General features: G+C 46.0%; 1 protein-coding gene across 2 annotated transcripts in view; it reads right to left on the reverse strand.

Moving 5' to 3' along the window:
* AMPD2 (adenosine monophosphate deaminase 2) overlaps positions 1 to 24,489 on the reverse strand; it is a 334,786-nt gene that overhangs the window by 285,811 nt on the left and 24,486 nt on the right. Inside the window, exon 1 of one of the 2 annotated variants that reach the window (XM_073615890.1) lies at positions 10,918 to 11,319. The exons of the other annotated variant lie outside the window; for it this stretch is intronic. Within the exon in view, the coding sequence (XP_073471991.1) occupies positions 10,918 to 10,978 (61 nt within the window). The 5' untranslated portion in view covers positions 10,979 to 11,319. Of the gene's footprint in view, positions 1 to 10,917; positions 11,320 to 24,489 lie in introns of those variants that run through there. 2 annotated transcript variants of the gene reach the window in all.

Raw genomic sequence — 24,489 nt, forward strand, 5'->3', positions numbered from 1 at the left:
AACATAACTTGAATACCAGATTACACAAAAACATTATTGAACAACAGCAGTTGAACATTATTAATATGTGTTATTAAAAAAAAAAAAAAAAAATAACAAAAAAGGGCCACTTATAACATTACTCACCCCCTCTGATGGACCATTGATAAATTTGTATGTGGGGGGAGGGGTACTAATTGGGGCCAAGAACACACATGACAGTTGCAAACATTTGAGGGGGTGGGGGAGGGGTACTAATTGGGGACAAGAACACACCTGACAGTTGCAAACATTTGAGGGGGTGGGGGAGGGGTACTAATTGGGGCCAAGAACACACAAGGCAGTTGCAAACATTTGAGGGGGTGGGGGAGGGGTACTAATTGGGGCCAAGAACACACAAGACAGTTGCAAACATTTGAGGGGGTGGGGAGGAGTACTAATGGGGCCAAGAACACACATGACAGTTGCAAACATTTGAGGGGGTGGGGGAGGGGTACTAATTGGGGCCAAGAACACACCTGACAGTTGCAAACATTTGAGGGGGTGGGGTACTAATTGGGGACAAGAACACACCTAACAGTTGCAAACATTTGAGGGGGGTACTAATTGGGGCCAAGAACACACCTGACAGTTGCAAACGTTTGCGGGGGTGGGGGAAGGTAAAACAGTACAATGGAGCTGACAATATACATTGTTCAAAGGACTATAGGCTAGAGGTATAAATGGACCCAGGATTGCATGGTGGGGAGGTTATTGAAGGGAAATATGCATGTAGGGCAAAAAATTATTAACATAAAAAAACAGCCATGCCTGAAGATAAAGGGGACATTCCCAGCATATTCCAAGCATGGTAATTAGGTAACGAGGACATTTAGACAACACATTAGCAAACATTAAATACATATCATGTAATGTTAAAGGATAAAACTTACCTTCATATAGTCCTTCTGCAGGACCTGAATGATGGCAGAACAAGTCTCTGGGATTATTATCCCCAGAGCCTGGGGGGAGATGCCTGTCGAAAACTATAAGTCCTGAAGACTTCTCCCAGTCGCCAAGTAACGTAAAGTGGCAACTAGCCTCTGCTCCGCAGTGATGGCTTGCCTCATGCAGGTATCCTGCCTGCTGATATAGGGGGTCAGCATAGCCAGCAGACGTTCAAAAACGGGGTCCGTCATCCGGAGATAGTTCCTGAAATCCTCAGGATTATTCTCACGGATCTCACAGAGCAAAGGTATGTGCGAGAATTGGTCACGCTGGCGCAACCAATTCTTCATCCATGAACTGCTCCTCACCCTGTTCATGGACTGGACTCGGGTCAAAGTATTAACCCCAACACCAAGTCCCCACGCAGCACGAACTCGAGAACGAGTACGTCCATGCAACATGGCTTCAAAATGGTCGGCTGGTCAAACAAACAAACTTAGAACAAACGCACTGAAGAACAGCAAGGCCTATGAAGAGCGACCTGAAAATCAGGAACGAGCAGACCAGAACGGGCTGCTAGGTAGGTTACGAACTGACCAACACGCACTGAAAAGCAGATACAAACCTCACAAGCACAAACTGAACCGCAGAAAACGATCGAAATAAGCTGAAGTGTGAAAAGCGCGACTCATCTCTAACCGAACTTCTACTAACATGAGGTAAACACGAGATTAGCAGAAGGAGCCCAAAGGGTGCCATAGTGGGGCTTGAACTTCCTTTTTCTAGTCCTGTCGTACGTGCTGTACGTCACCACGTTCAAAACCATCGGACTTTTGGAGTGATCATGTGTGTCCAAGTCCGTCCGTTTTTAAGTCCGGCGCACCTAGCGTACAAAGTCCGTCGAAAAGATCGCCGGACCAAGTATGCCGGAAAGTCCGCTCGTGTGTACGCGGCATAAGAGGAAAAGCACCCCCTAGCACTACAGAAGGAAGCACCATCTTTTTCCCAAAGGCCGCACATGTGCAATGTGCCCTCTCTGTCCCTCCCTTTGCAGCAGCCAACAAGTTGACAGGAGAGAAAGCACACTGCCCATATGCTGCCCTCGGGAAAAGAATAGTGCTCCCTTCTGAAGCACTTAGGGGTACCTGTCCACCAGCTGCTCCACTCTAGTAAGAAGACAAAATAGAGGTATGTTATCAGAAGAGAAGCATTGTTTTTTTTTTAAACAGTGAACTTACCCTTTAGGTGACTACAGGGTTAGCTCACCTTTTTTACTTTAATGTAAAAATGTAAAAATATATTAATCACTAGTACAGAAGCAAATAGGTTTCACCTATTTATAAATGGCTATACATCTTTCTGAATTACTGACCCTGACACAATTATGGAAAAATTTAGTTCTACTTAACTCCCATATTATTCTCACGAGCAAGGCAGTGCCAACATATGGCTGCGAGAAACATTTGTGAATCGTTAGGGATTTTCTGGGTTTCTATGCGGATGCTGCTTAAATGTGGTTATTATTTAAGTAAGTCATAATATTAATAAATATAATCTTTTCACAAACAATATAAGGCTCGGTTCTCACTGGTGCGATGCAGGAAACCTGCGATTCCTGCGCAGGTTCCCACATCGCACCTGAAATGGCTGCGGGTGTTAATGTAAAGTTAATATCACCCCCAGATTGGTTTGCAGATGTAAAATGGTACAGGAATTGGATTACGTGGGTATGAACACCCATGCAATCCTATTCCAGTGCAGACCAAAAAAAGGGTCCTGCACCATTTTGGTGCGAATGCGATGTGGTTTCAGCCATACAGTTTGTATGACTGAATTTGCATCGCACACACATTGCATGTGATGTGCACAGCAATGCGGTGTGACTCACATGCGGTGTCTGTGATCGCACCACTATGAACCCAACCTCATACAGGATGCTACATGCCCCCGATTTCATTTGTTTGTTCTCTCATATTGCATTAGAGATATGAAAATAATAAACTTTTGGGTGCCATGAGCATCAAGAACCTGTAGGAATTCATCATGTGCACTACATAAAATGCATAGTTATATTTTATTAAGTGTAAGGGTCCTTTCACACTGGGGCGGTTTGCAGGCGCTATTGCGCTAATAATAGCGCCTGCAAACCGACCCGAAACAGCCGCTGCTTTAATTCCAGTGTGAAAGCCCCGAGGGCCCCCGAGGAGGACGGTAAAAAAAGTCCTGCCAGCAGCATCTTTGGAGCGGTGAAGGAGCGGAGTGTATACCGCTCCTTTATCGCTCCTGCCCATTGAAATCAATGGGACGGCGCGGCTATAACGCCGGCAAAGCGCCTCTGCAGAGGCGCTTTGCGGTGGTTTTAACCCTTTCTCGGCCACTAGCAGGGGGGGTAAAACCGCCCCGCTAGCGGCCGCATACTGACGGTAAAGCGCCGCTTACAATAGCGGCGCTTTACCGCCGACAACGCCCCCGCCCCAGTGTCAAAGGGCTCTTATAGATGACAGTTTGTGAGAGAGTCAAAATTTTAGTCATCTCATGAGATATAATTAAACTCCAAAGACATGCTGGTAGGTTAATTGCATAGCTCCCAATTGTCCCTAAATTTTGAGGGACTGTCCCTGATTTGGAACGAAGTCCCTCTATCCATCTTTCCTCCTCATTTGCCCCTTATTTTGGTCTGATCTATATAGTTGTATATAAAATGCACTATTTAGCTTTCAAAAAGTGTTTCCCAGTGCTAAACCTTTCATCACATTTCTAAATTGCTGCATTTGTAAATCTCAAAAGCCAGTATAAAGGAATACTAGTGGTAAAAAAAGGACTTGTGGACTTTTTTTTGTATATTTGTCCTTTAAGTGGGCATGGCAGGAGGTATGTCCTATGCCTACAAACTTTTGCTATTAGGTGTCCCTCGTTCCCACCTCAAAAAGTTGGGAGGTATGTCATTGGCCCTAATATGTATATGTAGCAATGTGAGTTAGGTACCTTAGATTGTAAGCTGCATGAGGACAGGGACCGATGTGAATGTGCAATGCATATGTAAAGCGCTGCGTGAATTGACAGCACTATATCTTTTTTTTTTTTTTTGGTACCTGAAATAAAATAAAAATAAATAAATATAACAAATGATGGTAAAAAGCAGGTAATCAAAAGGTCTGTGTCAATAATAATGCTAAATATTAAAAAAAAAAATGGAAACCAAACTACTTATGCGCAGCCTCAGGCCCATGACTATTGTGCAATGCAGCTGATAATTCAGAACATCTGGCTTAGAGATTTCCTGTAGAGTCAAAAGTTATTGAAATCAGTAGTTTACGTCAGCATTTTCAGGGGTGGCTACTGTATCCTATCTTGAAAGCCATCAGCCCTTTTCTAAATGGCATCGTCTCACATCCACATACAAAGCCACTGCTTTATTAAGACATATAAACAGAAACCACAATAATGTCAGTAGACCCATCAAAATTATAACCTAGTTTAGGTCTTTGTTGCAGGAACAGACAGTCAGTGCTAGCCAAAGTACTCTTCCTATCACAACACCTGCAGGTTCACGCCTGCCTTGCATATGTTAAAATCTGGCCCTGGGTAAGATGTTGCCAAAGACTAGCAGATGGGTGGGGTATACTGAAAGAATTATCTTAATTGCGAGTTTATGAAGGACAAAAATGGCTACTTTAATGTTTATGTGCATTTGGTACTGTCCTGGATGAATGATCCCACTCTCTTGGTTGTACAAAGAGATTGCATAGGCCTAAAAAGAATATTATTCTGCCTGCAAGAAAATTCTGCAGGCGGTATTATATGACATAATTCTGTCTCTCTTTTGCCTATAGGAAAGCATGGTTTTGCCTCTATTAGTGGGCATGGGCACCACAATGTGCAATGCATCTTTACACCCTTCAGGGTTTCCCATGTCTTTCCCAATCCTTGCATTGCCCTTCTCTTCATGTAAAAGGACTAATAAAAATACATCATGACAATACTACTGTTTCAATGTATTTATTACTGAAGCTTGCAAGTAATGTTTGCAAGCTTCATTCACACAGGAGCCATTCTCTGTGCTCCTGAGAGACAGGGTGAATCCTGGATGTCACACTGATAGCTAGTTCTGTGATTTTACCAAATAAAGAATCTGTGGGATAAGCCCTGAGCGTAGTAGGCAGAGGGGAAGCCTGGAGGGTAAGAGGTATGATTAGGGTATTTAGACGATTTGTTTTTTTTTTTCATACCATGATTTTGATTTGGGAGTTCAGCAAAACATCTACAGTATATTGCATGAGGACATGCTTACATTCTATTAACATTATATTAAATCAGATAGAACTTAAATGCCACCATACGGGGCCTGTGTCTGCTTACTTTGGAACTGCTTCTTTCTGCATACAATGAGAATGCAGAAGCTTGATGCTGTGTCTCCTAAATGAAAGCTGTATTTCCCCATCCACACAAAGTTCTCACTATGTGCAGTTAACTGCATTTGTCCTCATGGATAAACACAGGGGTAACTGCAATGACACAAAAAAAATAGTTTTCTGTGTGTTATGTTCACACAAACACAATGTTTCTCATAATATCGCACCTCTCTGGATAGCCCTGCGTGTTACAACAGAGCAAGAGCAGCGCACCACTCCTTGCAGCACAGCTCTGCTGTCCAAAAACGTTGCTGCCCACACTCTAAACTGCTGCATGCGGGGTTACCTTTCGCACAGAACGCGCTCATCAATGCCCAGAACCAGTCAGAGACTGCATTTATGTGAAGGATCTAACATTAAGGCAATTCCCCAACTTAGAGATGAGTCTTTACACTGTGTGCAGTAAAAGTGCAGAATTCCTCTGACTCATGTCACTAAACACTGTAACTTGGTAGATCATGCATTAGGAGGGACATGCTGATCCTGCGCCCACTCCACCAGTCCAGCGTACCTCTGGTACCTCACTCCCAGTAACAGAATGGGGTCCCGCCATGCACAAAGCACAGACCTCATGCGTGCACTCATTAACTCCTTCCTTCTCGTACCACGTGACCAGGCCATAGATCTCCGTACCTAGAGTTTGGATGCGGTTTCTATTGGATACTGAGCAGTAGGGAGGGGGCCAGACATTGACCTCTTGCTACCGGAGGACCTGTTACCTTACCAGGTACCACGCCTAAGGACTGGTTGTTTGATATCTTGAGCTTACATAGTTACATAGTTGGTAAGGTTGAATAAAGGCACTAGTCCATCCAGTTCAACTTGTGTGGGTGTGTGTATTCATGTAAAAAATTTTTTCCCATATCCATGTATACTGTGTTTGCTAAGATGCACATCCAAGAGTTTTTAAAACTATCAATACTGCCTGCTGTCAGCACCGATTGTGGAAGGGAGTTCCACATCCTTACTGTCCTGACAGTGAAAAAAACCCTAACCGCTTTTCCTCCAATTTCATTGAGTAGCCACGTCTCTTCTTACACTCCATGAGACTAAATCGTTTATTCCCTAAGCTAGAACCAACATTGATGTATTTTTTATATCATATTGTCAGGGCTGAGCTCAGCCCTTCCTTCTCAGAGCTCTGTGCTCAGCTGTCGGTTAATTGCCGTACTCTTCATTCCACAGTGACTCACCTGGTCTTCATTTCCTGCTCATCAGCTAGCCCTGCTTGCTATTTAAACTGCCTGGATCAGATCTCCTGTGCCTTCGCCTGGTCAACATATCCGGATACTCTCTGCTGTGTTTTCCTGTTAAAGACTTTTGCCTGGCTGACTTCACTTCTGGTTCCTAATCCTGTTTCCAGCCTCTACCATGCTGCTCTCTGGATTCCTGTTTCACTGGCTTGTTCCGACTACCCACTCTGGTTATTGAAGCCTGGCTATTTTTTGACTATGTTTGCTCTGTTTGTACCATTTTACCATTTTCTTAAAAAGTGTGATTTTTACTGCATTTTTGTCTCAGTCTGATTCATGGTTCCTGACACATATCTCCTCTCAACTTGAACTTGGTTATACTTAGCAACTACACTCCTTCTTCCTTGTCTTGCCTAGTTAACCCTCTGATAATGATGTTACTTCATACTCAGTAGTGCTTTACATACTCTGGTTCTTTCAGATATGGCAGAACCAACATGTACCCCTTTGAATAACTTCAAGCCAGGCTCAGAGCAGTTAATGTAACTTTACTGAACAGGTTACAGCATGACAGTACTGTGGTGTGGCTGCCAGGCATACTCTATGAAGTGAGAGTCCATCTTAGAATTCTCCATTGCTTGGATGTCTCCAAAAATCCCGGTGTCCTAACAGGAACCGCAAGGCGCAGCAATCCTAGTACCTCCAACCGTGAGCGGGAACAGAACCAACCAAATGGGAAATGATTATCGACATTGACATACATACATCTACATAGGTTGAACTGGATGGACTAGTGTCTTTATTCAATCTTACCAACTATGAAACTATGAAATTGGCTACCCAAGGCACAGGACCTCAGCCTTCCCCCTTTTTATAGCACAGGTAGGCTGGCTAGGACCAAAAAGCCCGGGAACGGACCCTGCATTCACTATATCTGGTCTCCCACAGTACACAGAACATGAAAATGCAATAGTAAATACAAACAGCTAGATACCTTTTCTCATCAGCAGTATATAGCAGTCTTGTGACTTCTCTCAGTGTTTGGTTAAAGCTTGTAGGAGGAGTTTGTTTTTTCTCCCCTGACTGTCCTATCAGGCTGCAGGACCCCTGACCCTCTGGACAGTGCTAATTGGCCCTGTGCTGATCACATGCACTCTCCCAAAAAAACTCTCTAGCAATACATTCCAAATTGAGCATGTGCAGCTTGTCCCCTAGCCTCTGTTCTATCAGGAGATTGATTGGGGACAGTGGAAGAAGGAGAGAAACAGAGAAGACAGGATCAAACAGCTTTTTCACACAATACAGAGGACTAACCCCTTAGGTTCCACAGTGAGTGTAACAAGCATGCTTTACTGCATATACAGAGTGATTTAACTGTTTTGGGTTTAGTAACACCTTAACCCTTTCCCCCGGCCTGGGCCAGCCGCTTACTCGCTAGAACCAACATTTTGAACCTGCCTACATGCGGGCTAGTGTGAAAGTGATTGGGTAATTTTTTTTCAAATTGTTAGATCGCTTTTTCTCTTGACCAATCTTAGCCAAAGCTGATGCCATATAGACATCATATTGTTTCCCAATCCAGCTAAAAATGGACAAATTGTTATATCATTTTTATGGGGACTTCTGACTAGAGATGGACACGTATCCTTAAGACAAAACAGACAAGAAGATATTGAGTACTTTTACATAGTTACATAGTAGGTGAGGTCGAAAAAAGACACAAATCCATCAAGTCCAACCTATGTGTGTGATTACCTTGTATATCCCTGTATGTTGTGGTCATTCAGGTGCTTATCTAATAGTTTCTTGAAACTATCGATGCTCCCCGCTGAGACCACCGCCTGTGGAAGGGAATTCCACATCCTTGCCGCTCTTACAGTAAAGAGACCTCTACGTAGTTTAAGGTTAAACTGCTTTTCTTCTAATTTTAATGAGTGGCCACGTGTCTCGTTAAGCTCCCTTCCACAAAAAAGTTTTATCCCTATTGTGGGGTCACCAGTACAGTATTTGTAAATTGAAATCATATCCACTCTCAAGCGTCTCTTCTCCAGAGAGAATAAGTTTAGTGCTTGCAACCTTTCTGAGTAACTAATATCCTCCAGACCCTTTATTAGCTTTGTTGCCCTTCTTTGTACTCGCTCCATTTCCAGTACATCCTTCCTGAGGACTGGTGCCCAGAACTGGACAGCATACTCTAGGTGCGGCCGGACCAGAGTCTTGTAGAGCGGTAGAATTATCGTTTTGTCTCTGAAATGAATCCCCTTTTTAATGCATGCCAATATTCTGTTTGCTTTGTTAGCAGCAGCTTGGCATTGCATGCCATTGCTCAGCCTATCATCTACTAGGACCCCCAGGTCCTTTTCCATCCTAGATTCCCTCAGATGTTCTCCCCCCAATGTATAGATTGCATTAATATTTTTGCCACCCAAATGCATTATTTTACATTTTTCTACATTGAACCTCATTTGCCATGTAGTTGCCCACCCCATTAATTTGTTCAGATCTTTTTGCAAGGTTTCCACATCCTGAAGAGAAGTTATTGCCCTGCTTAGCTTAGTATCATCAGCAAATACAGAGATTGAACTGTTTACCCCATCCTCCAGGTTGTTTATGAACAAATTAAACAGGATTGGTCTCAGCACAGAACCCTGGGGGACTCCACTACCCACCCCTGACCATTCTGAGTAGTCCCCATTTATCACCACCCTCTGAACTCTCCCTTGTTTTTTGGGGAACTGTGTCAAATGCTTTTGCAAAATCCAGATACACCACGTCTACGGGCCTTCCTTTATCTAGATGGCAACTCACCTCCTCATAGAAGGTTAATAGATTGGTTTGGCAAGAACGATTCTTCATGAATCCATGCTGATTACTGCTAATGATACCGTTCTCTTACTAAAATCTTGTATATAGTCCCTTATCATCCCCTCCAAGAGTTCACATACTATTGATGTTAGGCTAACTGGTCTGTAATTCCCAGGGATGTATTTTGGGCCATTTTTAAATGTCAGAAGAATTTGTATCACCTCTGAGGGTTACTCCTATATTACCCAATCCATGTCCAAAGATTGCATCTGGCCAATTATAGCAGGATCAGGATGTTTATGACCAGATTCAATCTACACAGTTAATTTTGTTGATTTTACAGATCAATATATAGCTATATATTGCAAACTTAAAGCGGTAGTAAACTGCCAAATGAAAAAAAATGTTGGGCACCCCATTCCCTCCCCTTCCCTGTTACACATTTAAAAAAAATGTTGGGGTTAGCAAGTATCTTTTCAGAAGGTACTTGCTCCCACTTTGTTATTCCTTGCCTAGGCGAGGATGAGGTTGCACTAGATTCGTCCTCTACCCTCCACCTCCTGGGATCGCATCACACATCCAAGGAGGCTACAGGCCCAATCTACCTCAGCTGGCTAATCTTGTGCATGTCATCAGAAAGCGATAGCTGGCTACAGAGTCACTATCCTGGCTACTGAATCCAGGATAGTGACACAGGAACCTAAAGAGCTTTGAAAACTTTAGCTTCTAGAAGACAGTGCACAGACGTCATGGACTAGTATGTCTTTCTTACACTACACTACTTGCACCTGCTGACTTTTATTTTTGTAGAAACAAGGGAAGTTCCTCTTTGAGGCATCTTTAGTTAGCTATAATCTTTTTTTTTTTTTCACTGTTACAGCTTTGCTACTAATGTTAGAGTTACGGCTCTGTTAAGATGGTGCTAGTACAGCGATATTAATTTTAGTGTAATCATGTAAGTGTAAAAAATAAATGGCTTTATAACAACTGTAGACTTAGTCTAGGTCTTTTATACAAATAATTGTCATCTTTTCCTTTTTGCTGAAGCCTGTCAAAAAATAAAGATGTCTAATGGATTTTTTCATCTTCCTCCCTTGAAACATCTATCTGGCTTTTCTTTTTCTCATCTCTTATGCCTACGTAACCTGTGATTACACTTCCACCTTCTACACTCTACCCAGGTGTGCCAATGAATAATACACAAGCTAGTGGTAGCCATCCCTTTTAATGACAGCACGTTTGACATTCTATTCCTTGCTTATCTATTCCCTATATTCTCTATTCTAAATTCTAGATGCTGTTTCCTATGAAAGAATTAGGAAGATCTATTTTTGATTTATTCGACAATATCGCCATGCTATACTGACTATAAACAGACAATTGTTGACATTCATTTTTTTTTCACAGAATCTGTTACTATACACAGTTTCCAAATACAACAGTTTTATTGCAGTCTTCATGTATGAGCATGTAAAGCTCCTCTGTAAAATCTCTCCTTGTCCCTCCTCCTCCTTCTTATCCTTCTTTTACCATCTGCCCATCAAAGCTGTCCTCTTTTACCACCTGCACTCCAGCACTAATACCCAACCCCTGTCACTCACCTGCTGGGCTTGGTGCCTGCAGACTGGCTCTCTTTTTGAAAGGAGATTTGCTTCCGGACATGTTGCTTGGATGTCAGTCAGCTGTTTTTTTTTTTTGTTTGTTTTTTTAGGGTGAATTGTACTGATGATCTTTTTGGGATTGAAATGAGCAGCTTATGTGGATCTCAGTGCCTTTATGTGTAGCAGCTGCAGAAACAGTGAGAGATGTCAACTAAAGTGTCCTTGTACTGCATAGCAATCCTTGCAGTGTGACAGCACCAGCAACAACAGGGAGAAATGGCAAGCAGTGTATGTGCATATGAATTTTGTGTGTGCTTGGAAACTAGTGTTTATAGCAGGCTCCTCCTTTTCTGCATGCAACAGTGTGAGGGGCTGCTACAGGAGATGGGGATCTGTGTATGATTCCCACATTGTATAAATGAAGCCTTTCAATTCTCAGCCTTTGCCCTCCCTGTGTGCATTGCAGCACTGTCCTCTGTAATTGCAGTGCTTCATTCTTTCACTGTCTTCAGATAATCTAATCAGACATATGCAGATATGTAGCTCCTGTACTTCACAACTACAAAGGGACTGTTACTAATAACAGGATGGTCTAAAAATATCTATCTGTATCGCATACCTAATAATTACACGTGACTGTCTTGCAAAATGGATCTTTTATTGTGTGCATGTTGTTTATCCTGCCCATTCGTGTAGTAGGAACCCAACAGAAAGTCTAGTACAGTAAAACCTCGGATTGCGAGTAACGCAGTTTATGAGTGTTTCGCAATACGAGCTGTTTTTTTTTAAATTTAAGTTGTCTCGCAAGACGAGAAGGATTCAAGCCTCTGGGGTGCGCAGTACTGCATGTGGCCAGAGGTGCGGCTCGGAGACACTCAGAAACACTCCGTTCCCGAGTGTCTCCGAGTGGACTCCGCGTGTTTCCGAGTGTCTCCGGCCCCCCATCCCTCCCCACCCACCACCTCTGGCCACATGCAGTACTGTATACACTAGCAGTGACACTGGAGTTTCCATTTATTCCTATGGGGAAATTCACTTTGGATTACAAGCATGCTTCTGGAGCGGATTATGCTCATAATCCAAGGTACTACTGTAATGAATAAACTAATATACCTTGGGGAGAATTTACTAAAGCAGCTGTGCATAGTAACCAATCAGCTTTCAAAGCTGGCCATAGACGATACAGATCTTGGCTAGTTCAGCAGAGACTGCCCGAGATTCAAACCATGTATGGGCAGGCTGAATGTACCCAGGTAGATTGATCAATCAACTCGGGTACAACCAGCCTGTTGGATTTTACATGTGATTGTTGTTAGCGGCTATTATAGCCACTAGCAGTAATCACTGTGTTCACCTTGTAGAGACGGCTCCGCGAGTGTCTTGCAAAACTGATCTTTTATTGTGGACATGTTGTTTATCCTGGTCATTCATGTAGTAGGAACCCAAGAGAAAGTCTGAATATATTAACATACCTTGGGGAGAATTTACTAAAGCAGATGTGGATAGTAACCAATCAGCTTTTAAAGCTGGCCATAGACGATACAGATCTTGATTAGTTCAGCAGGGATTGGCCGAGATTAAAACCATGTATAGGCAGGCTAAATGTACCCAAGCTGATTGATAGATCAACTTGGGTACAACCAGTCTGTCGGATTTTACATGTGATTATTACTAGTGGCCTTTATAGCCACTAGCAGTAATCACTGTGTTCACCTTGCAGGGACAGCTCCCTCCGCCGGGAGAATACAATGGCTCTGATGGAGGGATTCCCCCCTCAACACTGACTGGTAATCGGGCGATTTTCTTTGCTGCAACCCGTGGTTGCAGCAAAGAAAGTCGCTCTGTCTATGGCCTGTCAAAGGTGATTGTAAAGGTTAGATTGTAAAGGTTAGTTTTTTTTTTTAAATAACAAACATGTCATACTTACCTGCTCTGTGCAAGGGTTTTGCACAGAGCGGCCCCAATCCTCCTTTACTGGGGTCCCCGGTGGCGTTCCTGGCTGCGGGCGTGCTCCCGAGTCCTGCTGCTGCGTCCATTGACACAGACAGCAGGACTCGACCCCACCCCCCTGGCTCCCGTGTCACTGGATTTGATTGGCAGCAGTGGAAGCCAATGGCTCCTGCTGTTATCAATCTATCCAATGAGGACTCGAGACAGCGGCTGGAGCTGCTGGGCTCGTTCCCGTCGCTGGAACAATCCAGTTTAGGTAAGGAAAAGGGGGCTCTTGGGGGCAGTTGCACCACAGAAGATTTTTCACCTTAATGTTTTTCACCTTAATGCATTAAGGTGAAAAACCTTGAGACTTTACAACTCCTTTAACTTCAACCTACCCAGTTAAAAGCAGTGTAAAGCTAGATTTTTTAAAATTTAAATAATAAAAATTGTATACTTCCTGCTCTGTGCAATGGTTTTGCACAGAGTGGCCCTGTACATCTACAATGGATATAAAAAGTCTACACACTGTTAAAATGTCAGGTTTTTGTGATGTAAAAAAATGAGACAAAGATAAAACATTTCAGAACTTTTTCCACCTTTAATGTGACCTATAAACTATACAACTTAATTGAAAAACAAGCTGAAATCTTTTAGGGGGGGAGTAAAAGTAAAGTAAAATATGAGTGCATAAAGCCCCTTTCACACTGGGGAGGTAGGGGGCATCGGCGGTAAAACAGCGCTATTTTTAGCGCTGTTTTACCGCGGTATTCGGCCGCTAGCGGTGCGGTTTTAACCCCCCGCTGGCGGCTGAAAAAGGGTTAAAACCCCTCGTATAGCGCGGCTATAGCCGCGGTATTACCGCGGTATAGCCGCGCTGTCCCATTGATTTCAATGGGCAGGAGCGGTTTAGGAGCAGTGAACACACCGCTCCTTCACCGCTCCAAAGATGCGGCTGACAGGAGATTTTTTCTTCTCCTGCCAGCGCACCGCTTCAGTGTGAAAGCCAACAAACAGCGGAGGCTGTTTAGGGGCGGTTTGCAGGCGCTATTTTTAGCGCAATAACGCCTGCAAACCGCCCCAGTGTGAAAGGGGCCCAAGTGTGGGGTCGAAAAGGGGTTAAATCCACCCGCAAAACGCCACTGCAGCGGCGCTTTGCCGGCGGTATGGCGGTGCTGCCCCATTGTTTTCAATAGGCAAGAGCGGTGGAGGAGTGGTGTATTCACCGCTTCTACAGAGCTGCAAAGAAGCTGCTGGCAGAACTTTTTGTGATGCCCTGCCAGCACAGCACCCCAGTGTGAAAGCACTCGAGCTTTGGGTTTGCACTCGAGCTTTGGGTTTGCACACTGGGTTTGCAGCTGAGGCTTTTTTCAGGCGCTATGCAGGCACTATTTTTAGCACTGTAGCGCCTGAAAAATGCCTCCAGTGTGAAAGCTGTCTTAGGCTACCTACCACCCAAATTTGGGGTCTCTGTGACCTCAGGTTGCTGACCTGGACCCCAAAAGCTCAAATTATTTTTATTTATTTTTTTATGTTTATGGCAGGCTCTGCCTCACCTGCTTCCCCTGACTGCATGTCCCTGGTACACATTCTCTTATAACTGGGGATGTAGTTGTGTTCAGAATTAAGCAATCACATTCAAACTCATGTTAAATAGGAGTCAGTGCACATCTGCCATCATTTAAAGTGCCTCTGATTAACCTAAAATAAAGTTCAGCTGTTCTAGTAAGTCTTTCCTGAAATTTTCTTAGTCACATCCAACAGCAAAAGCCAATGTATCAGTCAGGAGAAGGGTACAAAAAAATGTCCAAGGCATAGATATACCATGGAACATAGTGAAGACAATCATCATCAAGTGGAGAAAATATGGCACAACAGTGACATTACCAAGAACTGGACATCACCCCAAAATTGATGAAAAGACTAGAAGAAAATTGGTTAGGGAGGCTTCCAAGGGGTCTTCAGCAACATTAAAGGAGCTCCTGGCAGTTACTGGCTGTGTGGTACATGTGACAACAATCTCCTGTATTCTTCATATGTCTGGGCTATGGGGTAGAGTGGCAAGATGGAAGCCTTTTCTTACGGAGAAAAACATCCAAGCCTGGCTAGATTTTGCAAAAACACATCTGAAGTCTCCCAAAAGCATGTGGAAAAATGTGTTATGGTCTGATGAAATCAAGGTTGAATTTTTTGGCCATAATTCCAAAAGATATATTTGGTGCAAAAACAACACTGTACATCACCAAAACAACACCATACCCACAGTAAAGCATGGTGGTGGCAGCATTATGCTTTGGGACTGTTTTACTTCAACTGGAACAGGGGCCTTAGACAAGATAGAGGGAATTAAAACCAGTTCCAAATACCAGTCCATATTGGCACAAAACCTTCGGGCTTCTGCTAGAAAGCTGAACGTGAAGAGGAACTTCATCTTTCAGCATGACAACAACCCAAAGCATACATCCAAATCAACAAAGGAATGGCTTCACCAAAAGAAGAATAAAGTTTTGGAATGGCCCAGTCAGAGCCCAAACCTGAATCTGATTGAAAATCTGTGCGGTGATCTGAAGAGGGCTGTGCACAGAAGATCTGACAGATTTGGAGTGTTTTTGCAAAGAAGAGTGGGCAAATATTGCCAAGTCAAGATGTGCCATGCCGATAGATTCATACCCAAAAATACTGAGTGCTGTAATAAAATCAAAAGGTGCTTCCACAAAGTATTAGTTTAAGGGTGTGCACACTTATGCAACCATATTATTTTCGTTTTTTTTTTTACTTCCCTCAACCTTAAAGATTTCAGTTTGTTGTTCAACTGAGTTGTACAGTTTATAGGTCACATTAAAGATGGAAAAAGTTCTGAAATGATTTATCTTTGTCTATTTTTTATTACATCACAGAAACCTGACATTTTAACAGGGGTGTGTAGACTTTTTATATCCACTGTATTTCTGGGGTCCCCCACTGGTGCAGTCCACTCCTCCTTATCTCCAAGTGCCCCATAGCTAGCTCTATAGACTCACACACACACACACACACACACACACACAGCCTAGCGCAGTGCCTGCCACCCGCACCCTCTTCATAAGTTTTGACTGAGGGCAGCAGGAGCCAATGGCCCCTGCTTCTCTCATTAAAGCTCATGCATGCAGCAAGAGAGGAGATCAGGGCCGCTGATGGGGATAATGCTGGATGTCGCATCAGGTAAGTGTTTAAGGAGGAGGAGGCATACAAATTGGACTTTTTATTTTTTTTACCTTAATGCAGACAATGCACCCATTTGTGCTTGTGAGGCAGCTTTTCTTGTTGCTGTCACCACTGCACAGAGCATCTCTGAGTTAGTGGTCTTATTCTGTAAGGCAGGGGTAGACATCCTTAAAGCGGACCTTCAGTACATTTTTCATCTTTCCATCTATTAAATGTGCTGCCCTTGTTGTTTTAACTTTCTATAGTAAATTTTTTTTTTTCTACCAGTAAATACCTTAAACAGCCGACTTCCTGTTTCTTGTCTGGTAATTAGCCTAGGCCTATGACATCATGCATGTTCTCTCGCTAACTCTTGTGAGAGTTTGCCAGGAAGGGAGGGGGGATGAGTCATAAGAGGGCCAATGAGAGCTGCAGGGCTGGAGGTGTGTCTCTGTGTCTGTGTAAATCCAGAAAGTGAACAGGCAGCAGCTTCAGCTGCCCACAGTTAAAATGGATGCAGCCAGACTTAGTGGAGGCAGATTTCTGCAGCATATTTGGCAAGTACAGAATCACAGCTTATATAAAATAATATGCAAAGTAGTTGAAGGGAAGCTTCACAATGGAAAAGATGTTTTAATACAAATTATGTCAGCAGACTGCAGTTCCTCTTTAAAGAGGTGGAGATCTACCTGAATAACATACAGTCAGGTCTATAAATATTGGGACATCGACACAATTCTAATCTTTTTGGCTCTATACACCACCACAATGGATTTGAAATTAAACAAACAAGATGTGCTTTAACTGCAGACTTTCAGCTTTAATTTGAGGGTATTTACATCCAAATCAGGTGAACGGTGTAGGAATTACAACAGTTTGTATATGTGCCTCCCACTTTTAAGGGACCAAAAGTAATGGGACAATTGGCTGCTCAGCTGTTCCATGGCCAGGTGTGTGTTATTCCCTTATTAACCCATTTACAAGGAGCAGATAAAAGGTCCAGAGTTCATTTCAAGTGTGCTATTTGCATTTGGAATCTGTTGCTGTCAACTCTCAATATGCGCTGTCACTATCAGTGAAGCAAGCCATCATTAGGCTGAAAAAACAAAACAAACCCATCAGAGAGATAGCAAAATCATTAGGTGTGGCCAAATTAACTGTTTGGAACATCTTTAAAAAGAAAGAACGCACCGGTGAACTCAGCAACACCAAAAGACCCGGAAGACCACAGAAAACAACTGTGGTGGGTGACCAAAGAATTCTTTCCCTGGTGAAGAAAACACCCTTCACAACAGTTGGCCAGATCATGAACACTCTCCAGGAGGTAGGTGTAGGTGTGTCAAAGTCAACAATCAAGAAAAGACTTCACCAGAGAGGGTTCACCACACGATATAAACCATTGGTGAGCCTCAAAAACAGGAAGGCCAGATTAGAGTTTGCCAAACAACATCTAAAAAAGCCTTCACAGTTCTGGAACAACATTCTATGGACAGATGAGACCAAGATCAACTTGTACCAGAGTGATGGGAGGAGAAGAGTATGGAGAAGGAAAGGAACTGTTCATGATCCAAAGCATACCACCTCATCAGTGAAGCATGGTGGTGGTAGTGTCATGGCGTGGGCATGTATGGCTGCCAATGGAACTGCTTCTCTTGTATTTATTGATGATGTGACTGTTGACAAAAGCAGCAGGATGAATTCTGAAGTGTTTCGGGCAATATTATCTGCTCATATTCAGCAAAATGCTTCAGAACTCATTGGACGGCGCTTCACAGTGCAGATGGACAATGACCCAAAACATACTGCAAAAGCAACCAAAGACTTTAAGGGAAATAAGTGGAATGTTATGCAATGGCCAAGTCAATCGCCTGACCTGTATCCGATTGAGCATGCATTTCACTTGCTGAAAACAAAACTGAAGGGAAAATGCCCCAAGAACAAGCAGGAACTGAAGACAGTTGCAGTAGAGGCCTGGCAGAGCATCACCAGGGATGAAACCCAGCGTCTGGTGATGTCTATGCGTTCCAGACTTCAGGCTGTAAATGACTGCAAAGGATTTGCAACCAAGTATTAAAAAGTGAAAGTTTGATGGATGATTGTTAATCTGTCCCATTACTTTTGGTCCCTTAAAAAGTGGGAGGCACATATACAAACTGTTGTAATTCCTACACCAGGCACAGTGTCGCCCAGTGTTGCCTCCTCACACCTAATTTAACTGGCTGCCGACCAGCGTCATTGTATTGCGGCAGGTTGGCACCGCTAGGTGTACGTCGTGCGCATGGGTAGGAGGCGCACGCGCGCACCTGCCGTCCCCGCGATCATCGGATGCGTTACAGAACTGATCAGTCTACAGGCCCAGGCCAATAATTTCTGGTCTGGACCTGCTGATTGGTTCTGGCGAATAAAATGCCTCCTTTGCCTGTGTAATGTAAACACAGACAGAGGAAGTGATGTCATTTCCCCTTTTGAAGCCCTTTTCGGTTCCAGTGCGGTAGAAGAAGACATCTACTGTGAGTACACCAAACACTATACTACGCTTCAATCACAGACAGCATCAGATTTTAACCCTTTGATTGCCAGTAACGCTAACACACACGTACACACCATACACCTCCCTTACTAGTATAGTGTTTGAACGGATCAATATCTTTTATCTGATCAGATCTATACTAGCATCCCCAGTAGTATAGTGTTCCCAAAAATGCAGCGTTAGCAGGATCAGCCCAGACACCTGCCAGCACCTGTGTTTAGCCCCTCCTCCCAGCCCAGCCCACCCAAGTGCAGTATCAATACATCACTGTCACTTACAAAACACAGCACACAAAACTGCTGCGTTAGCAGAGTCACGCCTGATCCCTGCTAACGCTAACAGTCAATTTTTTTGTAGCGATTCAAGCAGGCGCAGTTGCTCTTTTACCTGTGAGTCGCATTAGCTGTGCCTATAAATTGAGTGGTCAAAATGTCCAAACAGAGGTACGTCCAAACAGATGAGAGCGAAGGGAAAGCCTCACTGTCAGATTCAGGCTCAGTATACGAACCCGTAGAGAGCAGCGGCATTCTGACAGATAGCTCTGACAACGATGTAGTGGTCCCTGCTAAGGTCAGGCATTCCCAACCCCGTTCTTCTGTTGTTGAGGTGCAACAACAGCATGGTTCTCATATGGAGAAGAGAGCCAGTACTAGTGCCACTCAACCTTCTGGTGAACTGGCAAGCACCAGCGACCTAGTACATCCTGGTAGTAGACAAACTAGCACTGCAGTATCACTTGGTGATGTGGCAAGTCCCATAAGTGCAGTTTAAGCTGATGCGGTGGCTAGCAGTGCCCCACAGCCACCAAGAACTCACAGACAGGCCCATAGAGCCCATAGTGTCCTTCCCGCTGCGTTTGCTAATCCTGGTCGGCAGCCCACCACTTCTGCAGCGCCCTTACTTCCCCCATTCACTGGCCAACCTGGAATTCAGGTGGAAACAGCGGATTTTAGTATCCTTGACTTTTATGATCTGTTTTTCACAGAAGATCTGTACAGATCTATTGTGGACCAAAGCAATTTATACGCTGTTCAATTTATCACCGCAAATCCAAATTTGACCCTTGCCAGAGAATTTGCCTGGAAACCTATAATGTTTCCCGAATTTAGGACCTTTCTGGGCCTATCCCTCCTAGGCATTGCTAAAAAGTGTGAGTTGCGGTCATATTGGTTTACTGACCCAATTCACTATATGCCCTTGTTCTCTGCTTCCATTACCAGGACTAGATACAAGCAAATCTTGTGGTTCATGCATTTCAATGACAATGAACTCTGTCATCCTCAGGATAAACCCTAAATACGATCGGCTCCACAAAATTCGACCCCTCGTAAACCACTTCAACCAACAGTTTGCAGCCTTGTTTATTCCCAATCAAGTTTGCGTCGAGTCTGCGTTGATGAGTCCCTGGTTACGCTTTCTGGCCGTCTTGCTTTCAAACAGCAAGCGTGCCAGATATGGGGTCAAGATGTATAAGCTCTGTGACAGGGCCACAGGCTATACATATAGTTTTCTGGTTTACGAGGAAAAAGATAGCAGTGTGGAGTCCCCCAACTGCCCAGACTACATAGGAAGCAGCGGTAAGCAGGGATGGACTGCCCATCGGGACTAACGGGAGATTCCCGGTGGGCCGATGGCTCAGTGTGGCCGGTTTCAGCCGCATCTGAGATGCGCGGCGATCTACTCGTCAACCGCCGACAGCTGTCGCCTGACGGGTAGATCGAGATTTAGCCAGTATGCAGAGTAGCGCAGGAAGCGTGTGTAGTAAGTTCTGTCTCTCATGTCACGCGCGGCTGCTCCCCGGCGGCCCCTCCTCTCTTCTCGTCTATCCCCATTGGCTTGTAAGATCATCTGGGATAGACGAGAAGAGAGGAGGGGCCGCCGGGGAGCAGCCGCGCGTGACATGAGAGAGAGAACTTACTACACACGCTTCCTGCACTACTCTGCATACTGGCTAGTAAGATCTTGATGTGCCCCATCATGTGCCCTGTTGATGTGCCCTATAATGTGCCCCATCATGTGCCCTGATCATGTGCCCTGATGATGTGCCCTATAATGTGCCCCATCATGTGCCCTGATCATGTGCCCTGATCATGTGCCCCCTGATGTGCCCCGATGTGCCTCATGCCCTGATGTGCTATGTGCCCTGTGCCCTAATGTGCCATGTGGCCTGATGTGCCCCGTGCCCTGATGTGCCGTGTGCGATGTGCTATGTGCCCTGATGTGCTATGTGCCCCGATGTGCCCCATAATGTGCCCTGATGTGCCCCATAATGTGCCCTGATGTGCCATAATATGCCCTGATGTGCCCCGTGCCCTGATGTGCTATGTGCCCTGACGTGCCCCATGCCCTGATGTGCTATGTGCCCCGATGTGCCCCATATTGTGCCCTGATGTGCCATAATGTGCCCTGATGTGCCCATGCCCTGATGTGATTTGTGCCCTGACGTGCCCCATGCCCTGATGTGCTATATGCCCTAATGTGCTATGTGCCCCGATGTGCCCCATAATGTGCCATGTGCCCTGATGTGCCCCATGCCCTGATGTGCTATGTTCCCTGATGTGCCATAATGTGCCATGATGTGCCCCGTGCCCTGATGTGCTATATGTCCTGATGTGCTATGTGCCCTGATGTGCCCCATAATGTGCCATGTGCCATAATGTGCCATAATGTTTTCCCCCGTGCCTTGATGTACTATGTGCCCTGATGTGCTATATCCCCTGATGTGCCCTGATGTGCTATGTGCCCTGATGTGCCCCGTGCCCTGATGTGCCCCGTGCCCTGATGTGCTGTGCCCCGATGTCCTATGCCCTGATGTGCCCCGTGACCTGATGTACCTTGTGGCCCGATGTCCTGTGCCCTGATGTGCCCGGTGCCCTGATGTGCTATGTGCCCTGATGTGCCCCATAATGTGCCCTGATGTGCCCCATAATGTGCCATGTGCCCTGATGTGCCATAATGTGCCCTGATGTGCCCCGTGTCCTGACGTGCCCTGTGCCCTGATGTGCTATGTGCCGTGCCATGTGCCCTGATGTGCCATAATGTGCCCTGATGTGCTATGTGCCTTGATGTGCTATGTGCCCCGATGTGCCCCGTGCCCTGATGTGCTATATGCCCTGATCTGCTATGTGCCCGATGTGCCCCATAATGTGCCATGTGCCCTGATGTGCCATAATGTGCCCTGATGTGCCCCGTGCCCTGATGTGCTATGTGCCCTGATGTGCCCTGATGTGCCCCATAATGTGCCCTGATGTGCCCCATAATGTGCCATGTGCCCTGATGTGCCATAATGTGCCCTGATGTGCCCCGTGCCCTGATGTGCTATGTGCCCTGATGTGCTATATGCCCTGATGTGCTATATGCCCTGATGTGCCCCATGCCCTGATGTGCTATGTGCCCCGATGTGCCCTGATGTGCCCCATATTGTGCCATGTGCCCTGATGTGCCATAATGTGCCCTGATGTGCCCCGTGCCCTGATGTGCCCATGCCCTGATGTGATTTGTGCCCTGACGTGCCCCATGCCCTGATGTGCTATATGCCCTAATGTGCTATGTGTCCCGATGTGCCCCATAATGTGCCATGTGCCCTGATGTGCCATAATGTGCCCTGATGTGCCCCATGCCCTGTTGTGCTATGTTCCCTGATGTGCCATAATGTGCCATGATGTGCCCCTTGCCCTGATGTGCTATATGTCCTGATGTGCTATGTGCCCTGATGTGCCCCATAATGTGCCATGTGCCCTGATGTGCCATAATGTGCCATGATGTGCCCCGTGCCCTGATGTGCTATATGTCCTGATGTGCTATGTGCCCTGATGTGCCCCATAATGTGCCATGTGCCATGTGCCCTGATGTGCCATAATGTGCCCTGATGTGCCCCATGCCCTGATGTGCTATGTGCCCTGATTTTCCCCATAATGTGCCCTGATGTGCCCCATAATGTGCCATGTGCCCTGATGTGCCATAATGTGCCCTGATGTGCCCCGTGTCCTGACGTGCCCCGTGCCCTGATGTGCTATGTGCCGTGCCATGTGCCCTGATGTGTCATAATGTGCCCTGATGTGCCCCGTGCCCTGATGTGCTATGTGCCTTGATGTGCTATGTGCCCCAACGTGCCCCGTGCCCTGATGTGCTATGTGCCTTGATGTGCTATGTGCCCCGACGTGCCCCGTGCCCTGATGTGCTATATGCTCTGATGTGCTATGTGCCCGATGTGCCCCATAATGTGCCCTATAATGTGCCATGTGCCCTGATGTGCCATAATGTGCCCTGATGTGCCCCATGCCCTGATGTGCTATGTGCCCTGATGTGCTATGTGCCCTGATGTGCTATGTGCCCTGATGTGGCCCATAATGTGCCCTGATGTGCCCTATAATGTGCCATGTGCCCTGATGTGCCATAATGTGCCCTGATGTGCCCCGTGCCCTGATGTGCTATGGTCCCTGATGTGCTATATGCCCTGATGTGCTATATGCCCTGATGTGCCCCATGCCCTGATGTGCTATGTGCCCCGACGTGCCCCATGCCCTGATGTGCTATGTGCCCCGATGTGCCCTGATGTGCCCCATATTGTGCCATGTGCCCTGATGTGCCATAATGTGCCCTGATGTGCCATAATGTGCCCTGATGTGCCCATGCCCTGATGTGATTTGTCCCCTGACATGCCCCATGCCCTGATGTGCTATATGCCCTAATGTGCTATGTGCCCCGATGTGCCCCATAATGTGCCATGTGCCCTGATGTGCCATAATGTGCCCTGATGTGCCCCATGCCCTGATGTGCTATGTTCCCTGATGTGCCATAATGTGCCATGATGTGCCCCATGCCCTGATGTGCTATATGTCCTGATGTGCTATGTGCCCTGATGTGCCCCATAATGTGCCATGTGCCCTGATGTGCCATAATGTGCCCTGATGTGCCCCGTGCCCTGATGTGCTATGTGCCCTGATGTGCTATATCCCCTGATGTGCCCTGACGTGCTATGTGCCCTGATGTGCCCCGTGCCCTGATGTGCCCCGTGCCCTGATGTGCTGTGCCCTGATGTCCTATGCCCTGATGTGCCCCGTGACCTGATGTGCCTTGTGGCCCGATGTCCTGTGCCCTGATGTGCCTGGTGCCCTGATGTGCTATGTGCCCTGACGTGCCCCATGCCCTGATGTGCTATGTGCCCCGATGTGCCCTGATGTGCCCCATAATGTGCCCTGATGTGCCCCATAATGTGCCATGGGCCCTGATGTGCCATAATGTGCCCCGTGTCCTGACATGCCCCGTGCCCTGATGTGCTATGTGCCGTGCCATGTGCCCTGATGTGCCATAATGTGCCCTGATGTGCCCCGTGCCCTGATGTGCTATGTGCCTTGATGTGCTATGTGCCCCGACGTGCCCCGTGCCCTGATGTGCTATATGCCTTGATGTGCTATGTGCCTGATGTGCCCCATAATGTGCCCTATAATGTGCCATGTGCCCTAATGTGCCATAATGTGCCCTGATGTGCCCCGTGCCCTGATGTGCTATGTGCCCTGATGTGCCCTGTGCCCTGATGTGCCCCATAATGTGCCCTGATGTGCCCCATAATGTGCCATGTGCCCTGATGTGCCATAATGTGCCCTGATGTGCCCCGTGCCCTGATGTGCTATGTGCCCTGATGTGCTGTATGCCCTGATGTACTATATGCCTTGATTTGCCCTGATGTGCCCCATGCCCTGATGTGCTGTGCCCCGATCTCCTATGCCCTGATGTGCCCCGTGACCTGATGTGCCTTGTGGCCCGGTGCCCCGTGCCCTGATGTGCCCCTATGTGCTGTGCCCTGATGTCCTGTGCCTCAATGTCATGCGCCCTGATGTCCTGTACCCTGATGTGCTGTGTCCTGATGTGCTATACCTTGATGTGCTGTGCCCTGTACCCTGATGTGATGTGCCCTGATGTGCTGT

The sequence above is a fragment of the Aquarana catesbeiana genome, linkage group LG02 (assembly GCF_042186555.1).
Source record: "Aquarana catesbeiana isolate 2022-GZ linkage group LG02, ASM4218655v1, whole genome shotgun sequence".
In the NCBI taxonomy this organism is placed as follows: Eukaryota; Metazoa; Chordata; class Amphibia; order Anura; family Ranidae; genus Aquarana; species Aquarana catesbeiana.